Source organism: Alligator mississippiensis, chromosome 1, assembly GCF_030867095.1.
Source record: "Alligator mississippiensis isolate rAllMis1 chromosome 1, rAllMis1, whole genome shotgun sequence".
Lineage (NCBI taxonomy): Eukaryota > Metazoa > Chordata > Crocodylia > Alligatoridae > Alligator > Alligator mississippiensis.
Window position 1 is genome coordinate 166865597 of NC_081824.1, and position 14077 is coordinate 166879673.

At 42.5% G+C, this 14077-nt stretch overlaps 1 protein-coding gene across 8 annotated transcripts in view; it reads left to right on the forward strand.

The window, feature by feature from the left end:
* Positions 1 to 13401, forward strand: part of CDC42EP3 (CDC42 effector protein 3) — a 42652-nt gene extending 29251 nt beyond the window's left edge. Inside the window, exons 2-5 of one of the 8 annotated variants that reach the window (XM_059716477.1) lie at positions 2899 to 2965; positions 4488 to 4536; positions 9802 to 10000; positions 11329 to 13401. In XM_059716477.1, coding sequence (XP_059572460.1) covers positions 11598 to 12359 — 762 coding nt within the window. In that variant the 5' untranslated portion in view covers positions 2899 to 2965; positions 4488 to 4536; positions 9802 to 10000; positions 11329 to 11597 and the 3' untranslated portion in view covers positions 12360 to 13401. Of the gene's footprint in view, positions 1 to 1029; positions 2966 to 4415; positions 4537 to 9801; positions 10001 to 11328 lie in introns of those variants that run through there. The other 7 variants (XM_059716461.1, XM_059716474.1, XM_059716482.1 and 4 more) reach the window with 7 other exon arrangements.
* The last annotated feature ends 676 nt before the right edge of the window (positions 13402 to 14077 follow it).

The following is a 14077-nucleotide window of genomic DNA, read 5'->3' on the forward strand; positions in this document are numbered from 1 at the left end:
GAACATTTTCTGTTTGGTGTGAGTGGAAAAGTGGGATGAAAAACACTTTTTCTAGGAGGAGGATGAACTACAGACAGATGGTAACGAAGGAGGAAGTTCATCGGGGGGTGTCCATCAAGAACGTCCATCAGGGATAAATATTTTAAAATATTGTACCCAAGAGATTAAAGAGCTGTCTGAGGAGATCATTGGCATCCTGATGTAAAGTTGCAATACATCTTTGAATACTGGGGAAAATTGGAGAATACTGAAAATGGCTAATATTGTGCTGTTACACAAAAAGGAGCAAATGGGATGACCCCAAGTCATTCTAACTTGGTTAGCATGATTCCATTCCCCAGCAAAAGAATCAAAATGGCTAGAAAGGATTCAAAGAATTAAAGAGTATTTATTAATAGAACCAGTCAGCATGGTTTATGAAAAAGGCAACTTTTCAGACAAACCTGAAATCATTTGTTTTTGTTGAGATTTACAGGTTTGATCAATAAAGGTAACTGGGTCAATGCAAAGTATTTGACTTATTGCCACTTCTCAGTCTGACTTTAAAAACATTAGCACAATACAATCTCAATCGGGCACATGTTAAATGTGTTGAGAATTGGCTCACTGAAAGATCTCAAAGCAAATTGCAGAGGAATCACTGTTGAATGGAGGTTCCTCAGGTTCGTCCTGAGATTAACACTATTCAGCAATTTGACGAGCGAACTGGCAGTAAATATGAAAACACTGCTGATAAAACTTTTCAGGTGACGCAGATTGGTGTAGTGGTGGATTAATGAGTAAGACGGGGCAGTTGAGCAGAGAGACCTGGATTGCTTGGTAAACTGAGCACGTTCAAATATGGTGTGTTTGAATGCATCCACATGCAAGGTCATGCATGTCCGAACAAAGGCGGCAGGCTGCACCTGCAGACTGGGAGGCTGTATCTTGGAAAACAGTGATATTGAAAAGGATTTCAAGGTCATAGAAGAAAAAAAAACTCCACATGAGCTCTTCCAGACTTGGCCTATGTGGGGGCCGAGGGGGAATCGAGGATCAGGAGTCCTCGGGAACGCTAGCTGGGGTTGCAGCTGTGATCCCATGACGGGAAGATGGGTACTCTCTATCACCGGAGCGGAATTAGGCACAGACGAGACACGTATCAATTGGAAAACAGAGATGGCTTTACTTACACTGTAGAGTCATATACAGCGCAGGCAATCGTAGTTGCAACAATTCTACTCTCTAATCGGTAATCGAGGAGCTCTTGTAGACCGGGTAGCTCGGGTCTAACTCGGGCATGCAACACGGAGGATACGTCACAAGGCTTCGCCGACGGGGAGTCGTTGGCAGGTGATCAAGCTGCCGGAGTTCCACTCCAGGGGGAATCGCGGAGTTCTCCAACTAGGGCAGAAACACCCCTAACCTTTTATTCGGCTAGCGAGCCAATTGCCAGCCTCCACGTGGGAATAATTTAACATCAGCCAATTGTGTTATGCAAATCTGCATTTCCTCGGCGGGAACTCTGTCCATGCCGGAACTCTTCACCATGCCGAGACTTCCCCTGCCTTACCGTGCCTTGTGCTAGAAAGTTCCACTGTGTCGAGGCACTGATCCAAATCAGCTCTGACCGCCTACATCTAAGTTTTTCTGGCAAAGCTAACCTCTTAGCTGTATGGGGCAGGAGGGACAAACCGGACCGTAGAGAGGAAGAAGAGAGGTGATCTTGACTGAGCATCAGGGCTAGAATACTGCCTGTAGTTCTGGTGCCCGCAGTTTTGGAAAGGAGCTACAAACAAGATGGGATGTTTAAGGGTTACAGTAGGGGTGTCAAAATCACCTGGGCCCCCAGGACCAGACCTGGGACTCCTTGCAGGCTGTATATAGCCTTGGGTGTGAGGGCTGCTGCAGTTGCCACCACCATGGCAGCAGCAGCAGCAGCCAGGGATCCAGTATTAGCAACAAAGGGGCCAGTGGAGGCAGTGAGCTTGAGGGAGTGAGTCCGGGGGTCTAGCAGCAACCTGAGCTTGCTGCCAATGGCCATGTCTGGTGAGGCTAAAGGGTCCCCGATTTCTGTGGTGGGCTGCACCCTGAAACTTCCAGGGGCCCAGCAGTAGTCTGGCAGGGTGGAAAGAGGGGCTGTGCAGGCTGGATCTAGCCCGTGGGCCACAAGATTGACACCCCGGTGTTACAGCGAGCAATTTTTATTGAGCTCCACCTGTTCAATTCGCCAGAACAAACCCTGTGAGGTGACTGGATGAGCGTGTCACTTTCTGCAGAGGAAATCCTGGATGGCAGGGCCTTTTCCAGCCAAGAGAAAGGCATAAGCCAAGTGAACGACTGGAAGGCAATACCAGCCATTCTTGTTAGAAGCAAATGACTAATTTGTGAGTGAGGGTAATTTTAACAGTTACAACAGACAATCAAAGAAAGTGAAATGGAGAATCCCTCTCACTGTTTTCGAAGTCAGGACTAGATGTCTTCTGGGAGGCATGCTTTAGGCAAACTCAAGTGTATTGGGCTTAACATGTGGTAATACATTAATGACTTCTGATAAGCAAAGGTCAGACTAGATGATCTAATGGCCCCTTCTGCTCTTAATTTATGAAAATGTACATATTTTCACATTTAATTTTGTTGTAATTAAGAGCATAAGCTGGAAGAGGCATCTCCTGCATCATCTTTGGGCACTCGTATCATATAATCCCATATATATGTATGTGAAAAAAAATGGTTTAACCAGATGCAAAAAAGGGGTTGGACAATTTCTTGGCAGAAAGGTGCATCAGTAGCTATTGAGTATGGGAGTTCGGGCCACAGCCTCTGAACCACAACTTCCTAGACCCTAAATGCTGGAGGCTTCAAGTGTCAGGAGCAGTGGGAAAAGACCTGGTCATATACCTTTTACTCTTCTTTCAGCAGCTGCTCTCTGCCACTGTGCGACACGGGCGGGATGCTGGGCAAGATGGACCTCTGGTCTGACCTGGTAAATGGCAGTTCTTACGTTCATACATTTACTAAGCTGCGCTTTCAGATCTGTTAGGTGTTTTATTTCCCACTACTCCTATTGCAGGCCTGTCCCAGAACCTGCTGTTCTGAAACTTCTATTTTCTAACCTAAATTAATTAATAGTCCATGTTCAATGAATTGTATATTCAGTTATATTATTTATAATAATTCAATTGAAATTCCCTAGTGTAGCTGAAATTAAACCCAAAGCTTTGTACTGTTTTACTTGTACCAATATGCCTACATGGGTATGGCTTCCTGTTATGAATGTGGTTGTTCTAGCATAAAAGGCACAGTTTATATCTATTTAGGATTGTACGTATATAGCCACACTTGTAAGAAATGGCATCATGAACCAGAAGTTACCAGTAGAAAATATCTGTTTAAACCAGGCAGACTTCTAGATTCAGATATAACACAGTGCTGTCATCTAAAGGTTGCTGACTCAAGTGACTAAAATAACAGGTTCAAGATGTGTGAAATAATCACTCATTTTCAGTGGCATGAGTAAACTTTATCAGACTGTTGAGTGTTTTAGTTTGCATTTTTTTTTCTAGTGTGGTTTGATTCATTTGAAGGGAAAATGATGAAGGATTAAAATAGTTGAATAACCTTGCAAAAGCTATATATTTTTCATTCTTAATATAATTCGGAGGGAAGGAGTGAAATAGGAGGAATAGAAAGCATGTGGAAAGAGAGGCTCTGCACCCACATCTACCATTGACTATGCATGCAGTTAAACTATTTTATCTCTTGTTCAAATGCACTATCCTTTGCTAGTATATTTTTTCCTGATGTTTTATGAAGTGAAGCACACAGGAAATGAAAATGGTAAGGGACAAAATCTATATAGAGGCATTTCAGCACTTTGAGAAAAGAAGATAAAAGGGAAAATGCCTGATAAAGTTCCATTTTACATTTATGACTTTTCATGTGTACCAGACATTTGAAACCTGTGTTTCACAAGAGAGATACTTGTTTGAGACTCTCAGGGAATGGACTGATTTTTTAGCATGTATTCATGTGCCTTTTTTCCCTGGTATTTTTTGAGTCTGAAAATTCCAAGCGAAAGTGGGATAGAAAGGGTTGCAGTTTGCTCTGAGCTGGGCAGGGCGATCAGAGTTGCATAAATCACCTGAGCTGAAAGGAAGTGGGAATTGGCCTGATTCTTACCTGGGTAATGAAATCTGCTGCACTCCCCCCCCCCCCCCAATCAAAAAGGTGTAAACTCTTTGCAGGGGGAACAATAAAAGAAAAGACATCTAAACCAATCATAGACATTAACTTTGATGTAAGGCAGTTCAAAGTTTGGTGAAATTAATTCAAACTAACCAAGCCTTAGAGACAATCACTACTAACTGATTTGGGTGGAGCCACTCAGAAGTAGGCCTTGATTTAATAGCGGGTGTTGACTCTTCTCAGAAGAGCTTGGAGGCTATATAAGCACAAATTAGATGGTCTGGCCAATAAATGGGTACATCTGTTCTCTCATTTTCCAGGAGCTGCTGCCTGATACAGATGTCTAGAAAGGATTTCAAAATAAGAGAGGTAAGTATATGCTCTACAGTTTTTATTATAGCAAAGAATTTGTCTAGACTCTGGTTGACAAAGGTTTGTCTTTATCTTGACTTCAGCCACCTGAGGCCAGCTCTGGATTGTATTGCTGTGTCTGTACCAATGCAAACCTATAGCATGAACTAGATAAACCACAGTTTGCACTATAATCTAGCCTGGTTTCATGCAATCAGGGTTAAAATGCAACCAGTGCAGGTAGTAGTTTGGCCAGCTTGTTTTGCACAAGTTCATTTATTAGTGGTGGCTGGCTGCTACAGTTACCTAGTCTGGATAAGGCCTAAGAGCATTAGCATAGCCTCTCAATTCTGATTTGAGCAATGCATTTTCAGTACAACCGACGTGTAATTTTTCATACTTGTTCTACTGTGTTTTATCTTTGTAAACTTTGCACGCCCTCTCTGTATACTGTTGATACTGTTTTTCCAGGGAGTTCACTGGTGGCATGCTGCTTTGAAACAGTGTTGTTATTGCGTTTTCTTATGTTTGACAAAGAGGAGAGTGTTTGTGTTGCAAGGCCTAAGGCATCTATTTGTTTCGAGATTGAGAAAAGGAAACTGTATTCCTGTGGTCAGGGCTTCAAAAGCATTCATCTGGTGACTAAGCCCTTGCCTATGTTACGCAGTTCTGCCAGTAGAGCTATGTCATTTCAGTCCACAAAAAGATCATACCTTACAACCGATGTAGCTATACAGGCAGAGCCCCCAGGGTGGACACAGTCCTGGTAGCCAAAGACAGCCTACTGCCAGAGCTCTTGTCATTCAGGGGCTGTGGTGCAGCTCTGGCAGCAGAAAAATTGCTTCTGCTGACAAACCTGTATCTACCCCTGGGAGACTTTCTGTCTCAGTACTGTTGCTGCAGTGAAAGTAGCAATAGCCTTTGAAGTCCAGATGTAGCCTAAGTGGAAATCTGGCTCTAGCTAGTGCAGAGACTTATCCTCTTAAATTTTACAGAATGTCTGGTTATTTTCTTTATTTCTAACCCTGATGTAGATTGAGAGGACTCCCCACCTCCCATTGCCAAATGTGAAAGTGTTCACTGGTACAGGTTCCTTGCAATCAATGTCTTCCTATGGAGTTGTCATTTTGTGAAGGGCAGACCCACTCTCTGTGTCAGGCAGGAGGTGGGGCAGGGTGGCACTAAAGAGTGACTGGTTCAGAGAAGCATGAACCTTCATAGGCAACAACCAATTTTTGTCTGATATTATCTTACAGGCTGTGGCTTCCAAAGTCTCATGCCTCTCTGAACCAGTCTTTAAGGTACCACGTGGCCTGGCATCAGAATAACCCCCCACCCCCCTTCTCTCTGTTGTCCTTAACTCTGCCAGCAGCATCAGAGTGGAACTGACATGGGTCGGATGAGTTGTACTTGCTGTTCAGGGACCCGTGACACTTAGGAGGATTGTCATCTTCATTGCTAGCGTGGGGAGGGTTATGAGCAGCAAGCAGCAAAAGGAGGCATTGGAGTTCCCTACAGGAGAGGAAAATACAAACGTACTGAGTGCTGGAAAAGTAATGGAGACTCATTCCTGACACAAACCAGCTCTTACCTCCCAGCTGCTGGTGTTTAAAGAGTATGGGGGGGAGTTTGTGATTTCATAGAAGAGGTGGTGGACTCTCCATCCTTGGAGGTTTTTACGACCAGGCTAGACAAAGCCTTGCTTGTGATGATCTAGTTGGGAATGGGCCTGTTTTGAGCAGGGGGGTGGACTAGATGACCTCCTGAGGTCCCTTCTGACCCTCATTTTCTATGATTTGATGCTTGGTCTAAACACAACAGTGCCACCTTAACTAAAAGCATTAATTTTAGTGAACAGGAATAACTTCAGTATCTAAGATGAGAAATAACTTGTGTTTCATCCCTGGCCAGATCAGCCTTGTTGAGATCTCAGAGCCCTCCCTCAAAATGGAATTGGGGAGCAGGGAGTTGGGCTGCCTCTGGCCTTGCTCGATGGATTCCTGGCCTGCCTTCGCTTATTGTCATTCTGGTGCCCATGACCCTGGGCCTCCATTGGGCCAAGTGTTATATCACCAGAAAAATACCTTGAGCCTTGTTTGCTTCCAGCTGGTAGCCTTAGTCCTTAAGCTGCCTCCTGTCAAATTTTAAGATGTAGCTGTGAGGTAAACTGAGGCTGTAGATGAAGGAGTAGGAGCCTGGGATTCATGAGGCAGGTAAAAGAGGTCTGTGGCAGAATGGTTTAAGACTTGAAAAAGAAGAGTTACATCTGAATTAAAGTTTTCCACTAGTGCTGAGAGCTCCCAAGCCTGGCCTTACATGAGAGCTGAAGGTCTGCTGTTGAAAACTTCAGTGAAAATCCTTCTACCAATTTGCTTTTTAAGTTGTTCTTTTAGTGCTTACTAATAACCTCTGGCTACAGCATTTGAGCTAAGTACTTTGTTTTCTGGCATTCACATAAGTAAAGAATTGAGTTGTGCTGAGTTCAAAGTGTGAATCTTGTACAGTTAAGACTACAAAAGAAAGTGAAGTTCAAGCTGGGCCAGCTTTGCATGTGCAGTTTTGCACTGAGAGTAAACTGAAGTCCCAGTGTTTCGTCTTGAATGAATGAGGGACATAATAGATGATGGTATAAAACACTGCCTACAAAACCTGGGGCCCAGCTTAGCGAGCTGACCTAACAACGCAAAGGAAATGATAAAGCTCAAGTGAACTTGATCGCACTGTACATGAATAGCATCCTTTTCTCTTTAATATCTATCTCAATTTGCAGTACTCATTTTGTTAAATTAATGCCATTGAACGCAAACAATATGCAGCTTGACAGAGTTAATGTTGCTGTGAGAACCTGTGGTCTAATGCTAGCACACTTATAGTGGAGTTCAGGTAGGGATGTATTTTTTTTCATCCTTTCTTCATTTCTTTAAACATGTCCTACAGTGTTAACTGTGCCATTCCTCTGTATTTATTTATACTAAAGTGCTAGTGGCAAGCAGAGTTAACACTGTCATTGTAAGAGTCTGTTTCCCGTTGCTCAGTTACCTTCTAAAACTTTGCCTTCAGGAAACCATAGAGAACCACAGAGGGCAGATGTACAGAAGATGGAGCACAGTTCCAATGAAGTCTTTTACAAAGGTGCACATTTTTGCTGCTGAACTGCACACCTTAACCTGGCTCCTAAAAGTTTCTGCAGTGGTAGCCATAGTACCCCTGGCAGCTCGTACATCAGTGTGTGTTCTTACCATTTGAGAAGATGTGGGATGGAGAGAGGTCATGGACCAAACCTCTTTGAAATGTGCATCCACAAAAGTGCTGCACTCTCTGGGGGCTTTGTCACATGTATACTTGGCTTATGTTAACTGCATTTGAAGTTAACCGAGCATTCAAGTAGTAAAACACATGCTAAATGCCATTACAGTGTAGCAAAGTTAGGACTTTTCCTGCAAGGAGTATTTCCAGATTGTATTATCTAACATGAATTGAGCTAAAGTTCAACAGTTCCATGGAAGTAATACAATCAGGAGGCTCCGATGCGATGCCAAGGCTAGAGTTAAAAAAAGAGCATTTTGTTGGTCCCAGCCCTTGCAGCACTCTGGACTCTTCAGCTCTGGCACTTAGGATGTGATTTATTTAAAACATGGGATGCATTATCTTGCAACTGATCAGAAAACTTTCTAACTCATAGTGCTGGTTACTGTAATCTAAATAAAACATGTCCTAAGTGCAACCTGTGACGGCGTACTGGAACAATGCAGTGACTGCAAATATTAGGACAAACAGTAAGTATGCCATGCAACTTCCCCCCAAACAGTATGATTCCACACTGCCCCCTACTGAGGATTCTTTTATAATGCGTCTTGACAGACAAGAAGCAAAGCGAATGAATGCTGGGCATAATCTTAATGTTGGTGTTACTTGACTTTTTGGTACTTAACTGATCATTGCAGGTTTAGTTAGACCTCTAGTTAGAGCTCATGTCTGGCTTTTTAGATGTGAGTCCAGATTTTGGGAGGAGGAATGTGACAATGTTAAACAGAGTAGAATTTGCCCATTTTTCAACCAGCAGTAGGTAGAATTGCCAACTGAGTAGGAAATAAAATCTATTTGTGGAGTAAACGGAAGAAATCTGAACAATAAGAACTGTAAGGATTCTTTCTATTTAGGGACTTAGTAGAATAGCATGCTCAGAACCAGTGGTGCTCAACCTTTGGCCTGTGGCGGGGGGTGTATGGGCTGGATCAGTCCCTGGGGCCTGTTACTGCCCTTTCCCTGCTCTGTGTGCTGGGTCTGGGTCCTATAGGCCTGGCTCTGCCGCCTCTTCCCCCTCCATTCCCCTTTCCCTCCCCGCCTTCTCCCACTGCACTCCAGGATTGGGTCCCTGGGACCCAGCACTGCTCCCAACCCTCACATCCTCCTTGGTGCCAGACTTGAATCTTGATGGCCTGCCACCAGCCCCTCCCAGCCCCCAGCTCGCCATCCAGTGTACAGTCTGGACTCATGGGGAACCCTGCGGGTCAAGTGCTGTCAGGGTTGAGCTCTAAACCAGCGAGGGCTAACCTTTCTGGTAGGTAAGCCACCATTAGCCCTGCACCCTCCCCAAGTGCCACTCTGTTTCTGTTCCCTTACACCATCTGCTGCTCTGCTTTCTGTACCCCCTGACCAGTCTACTGCTCTACTTGCTGCCCCATCTGCCACTGTGCTACCTATCTCCTCCCCGATCTGTTGAATGCAGGGCTATCCCTAGGGGTGGGCAAGTGGGGCGGCTGCCCTGGGCCCTGCTCTTTGTGGGGCCCAGTGGCTGCCACATGCCACCGGCTCCACAGTCTGGGCACTCGCCCCTCCCTCCCCACTTGGCCCCACACAGGCTGATATGCCCCGGGCCCTGCACACCCCTAGGGACAGATGGCTGCCTGTCTGTCACACACGGAAATGCTACTCATCCTGCAGGTTGGCCACCCCTGCTCTAAACAAAGAACAAGACCACCATTTTGCTTTGGTTGCTAAGAGTAGAATTCACTGTATAGTTTTGGATGTTTTGTTTAGCTAAATACATTTCAACTCTAATGCAGTAACCTCCAAACAATGTGGTCAGTTTAGCAATTAGAAATGTAGAGATAAAGCATTATATTTAGCTAAAACTTCATCTTTTAAAAACACGTGTTCCTCTGTTCCATGACCCAGACAGAGATAGCCATCTAGCTAGGACTTCCTTTAGCATTTCATAATACGAAAGCATATTTAATTTTATATAGAGGTTTGATATGCAAATCTGGATCTAACTTGCAGTGTTCTGTTGGCATAACTTTCGTGAGGATTAGAAAAGATCTTGCCTCTCAGCTGTAGTAGCTAGAGGGCAAAACTCCCTTGTATGGACACAACTAAGTGGACAGAAGAGAGCTGCTGAGCCCAGATTTAGACACTCCAGTAATCTGAGATCCCGCTCCAGTTTCAGTGGATCTTTAATGGGAGCTGAATTGGGTCTAAGGTGAGTCAGCACCTGGAAATGAGAAATGAAAAGTCCTTGGAAACAAACAAATGTTAAGTGGCAATATATTCTGTGGATGGAAGGAAAGGTAGTCAAAGCGGTGCAGAATTGTTCCAGGAGGACTTTTGCCTGCACAGGGCTTCTTTGTTGGCTGTCTGCACTTCTGTGCAAAAGGCTTGAGGCATGCTGGAGAGAGAGAGGGAGTAGCTAGTGATTCTGCAGCCAAACCATAATGGCCATGGAGCTGTTCTGCTGGGACTCGATCGTTTGAATAAATAGAGAGAAGGATTTCTACTCTCTTCCCCCTCACCACCCTCAAAACAGAACAGCCATGAAAAAAAACAACACATTTATTGTGTCATCGTGCAGAAGTCAGGATTTCTTATTACAGAAGGGAATAGATGTTTTCAATTCTGTACAGCAGGAGTCGCAACCTGCAGCATGCTTGCCACAAGTGGCATGGGCAGCCTGTGTGTGTGGCATGTGACATTGGGAAGGGAACAGGCAGCCCAGTGGAGAGGCACTCAGGAAGGGTGCAGGGCTTAATTTGTAGCACATACAGCAAAAACCTTGGTCCTCACTGCTGTAAAGGATTGTTAAAATTTTTTTAAAAAGTAATTAAAAGCATCTCTCCAAAAATGTAGGTTTCTAATTGTTCTACTGTTTTGTTTTGTTTTGTTTTTAAGCTAATTTTAAGTTAGCCACCTTTTTGAAGTGCCTAAAGTTAAGCTCCTAAATAAATGGCTTGATTATATATATTTTTAAAACAAAGTTGGTGATTGTTACATGTTTAATACTTGTGAAAATTGGCTGTTTTATTTGGGTACTTTCAGGTTTTCAAAATCTAGGCTTTGTGATTCTGACACTGAACTTTCTTAAACCACATCTAAAGCACAATGTATAGAGTTTTAATGCCACAGCCATTTTTTTTTTTTAAATTTAAAAAGTTTTTTTCACTACATTTCTGTTAAATATCAGTGGTCAAATGCTACTGCCCATTGTTTAGACTAAAGATGACTGACAAAAAAAGGAAGGTCTGGGATAGTGAGGTTACCAAGTGGATGGTGCTGAGCAACTCTGTCGAAGGAACTCTAATGATCTTCAACCCGCCCTCCCCCCTCAAAAAAAAAAACAAAGTCAGGAAAAGGTTAGCTAGCCCTTTTTAGATTAAGCCCTTTTATCCTGTTTAATGAAGGGAAGCAACATCATAAAGCTAATCTGTAGCTGGAAATGTCAGTACCATTAATAATTTGTTTTCATAAAAAAACAAGACTGAATGAACCATGAAAAGTAAGTTAATGATAATCTGTTTTTTGTTTCCCATATAGGTTTTCTCAAGCTTTGGAAATAATAGAGCACTTGGCCACTAATACACCTGAAATCTGCATTCACACTTGAAAGGATCTGCTTTGGAGTCCATCGCATTTCCTAATCCCAGAATTCTTTCCTGGGAGGGGGAGAAAAGGACTTTGTATGAGAGGAATCTAAGATAATAATGTGACACAGCGTACCCGGAAAGTCTGTTGAAGAAGAAGGACTCGTTCTTGTTAAGTGGCTTTCTCTTTTCTAAAAGACCACCTTAAAGTCGACAAACAAAATGCCAGCTAAGACCCCCATCTACCTGAAAGCTGCCAACAATAAGAAAGGAAAGAAATTCAGACTAAGGGATATCTTGTCCCCTGATATGATCAGTCCTCCACTTGGAGACTTTCGCCACACCATTCACATTGGAAAAGAGGGACAACATGATGTTTTTGGGGACATCTCCTTCCTGCAAGGAAATTATGAGCTGTTACCTGGGAATGAAGGAAAAACAAGAGTTGGCCAGTTTGGTGAATTCTTCAGGGCAAACAGCACCTCTGACTCCATGTTTACAGAAACTCCTTCACCAGTGCTCAAAAATGCTATTTCACTTCCTGCAATTGGTGGTTCTCAAGCCCTTATGTTGCCCTTACTGTCACCAGTGACATTCAGTTCAAAGCAAGACTCGTTCAGGCCGTCAAGGAATCCTCGACTCAGTTGTGAGCCAGTAATGGAAGAAAAATTGCAGGAGCAAAGCAAACAGTCGGAGGACGGGGAAACATACAAGGATGCTGACGTGTGGGAGCAAAGTGGTTCTACATCACATTATACTAATGGCAGAGACAGTCATTCATCCAGCCTTTCTGAACGATGCACTGATTGGCAAACAGTTGATTTATTTGAAGACAGTCAGCTTTCGTGTGAACTAACCAAGATGGAGACCAAGTCTGAAGACTCCCTTTCAGATCTTGCAGGCTCTCTTCTTTCATTGCAACTTGACCTTGGACCTTCACTTCTGGATGAGGTCCTCAATGTAATGGACAAAAATAAATTGTAGAACTGGTACCTTATTATTTCTATATACAATGATTAATAAAAAAGAAACCATAACCGAAGAGTACTGAAGAATAAATATATTAAAATATCAGCTGTATTTGCAGTTGTTTGACGGGTTTTCTAAAAATATTCGTAAAATACTATTTTTTTACCTATTGTTTTTCATGATTTTTACTACAGCAAGATGATAAATTTTAATGAAAAAATTTCAGCAAACATGAAATGTATTCAAGGACCAGTATTAGCTGTCAAAACTTAAGGAATATACTTTGGGGATACTACTACTTGTGACCATTAGTTTAGTTCACTTTTAGGAGCTTTTGAGCATTGAAGAATCTGTAAGCATTAGACAGGAGATTTTTAAGGTAAAGAATAAATAATTCAACATTACTTTACATGTAGGCCTCTCTTTAGTATCTTAAGCTGTCTTTAGTTCCATTTTCTGTTTTTGCTGCACTGTAACTAGCTCTTCAGTGTTAAACTATTGCTTTGTGTTCAAATGTGAACAACTCGAGGGTTTTCTTTTCAAATATATTTGGCCAGATTCTCAGCTGCTATAAATCAGCATATACCTATTTACACCTAATTGAGGACTTGGCCCTGTAGCTGTATATGAAATCATAAACCATCCGTTGCAAACAGGTAACACAAGCAAAACATAACTGTTAAATTATTTTGAAAGTTAAAATATATATTTTGTGCATAGTTTGGCGCTTTACTGCAGAGTCTACATTTACAGATACAGTATCTCATTGAAATAGTTGCTTGACTTTATTGGAGATCCTCTTAAAATTGTATATTTGTGTGTTTTGATAACAATATGTATTTATACTTCTCGCTTTTTTTCCTTCAATTATTGCCACAAATGCTTAAACTTGCAACTGATTTTTTTTGAAATACCTTTAAAAAGAAGGCACTGGTTATTCACAATGCTTGTGTTGCATGCTGCAACATCCAATATTTTGGGAAGTGTGGCTCCTTTACAGTAAAGACATGAACTGCATAGATATGTTGTGCAATACAATAAAAAATAAATGTTTAAATTGCAGTGTCTTTTGTGATTAAGTATACAACTCTGAGTTGAAATTCTGGTTCTGACTCTCCATTGTGTTAGACCAGCTGTACGCTGTGGTGGAGTTATGCTATTATAAAATGAGTAATGCAGCGGAGTCAGCTTGATTACATGTCTTTGTTTTTAAGACTGAAGTTAGTTAATTTAAATAAGAATGTTGGTTATTTCTTGGCTAACTACAAAAAGACAGTTGAAAGGTCTATGTAGTGAGCTGTGACATACAGGCTGAAATCTTGACTTTCTGCTCAGGAGAGGGTCGAAAATGAAATTTGGAATAAAGGTGTTACGTTTCAAAACCTTCAGAACAGAAACAATTTGCGCTGCTTTTCCTGCCTGGAAACTCTTTCCCCAGACCTATTGCTGGGTCTAATCTAACCCCCAACAGCAGCTGAGTGGGGCTCTAACTAGTATCCCTATTGACCTCCAAGAATGGAGATGGGGTCTTCCTTTGGTTGCAGAATGCATGTCCACTTAGGGTGCTTACACAAGTTACAATTTAAGTGTGATTGGGCCCCTGAAAGCACTTTACAGCTGTGACATAACACATGTGCATGTCTGCAGAGTGCTTTCAAAATGGCTAATTATGCAAAAAATTAACCCTGGTCAAACTGGGTATTAGATGAAGGTGCTCTAAAGCAGACTGCCTT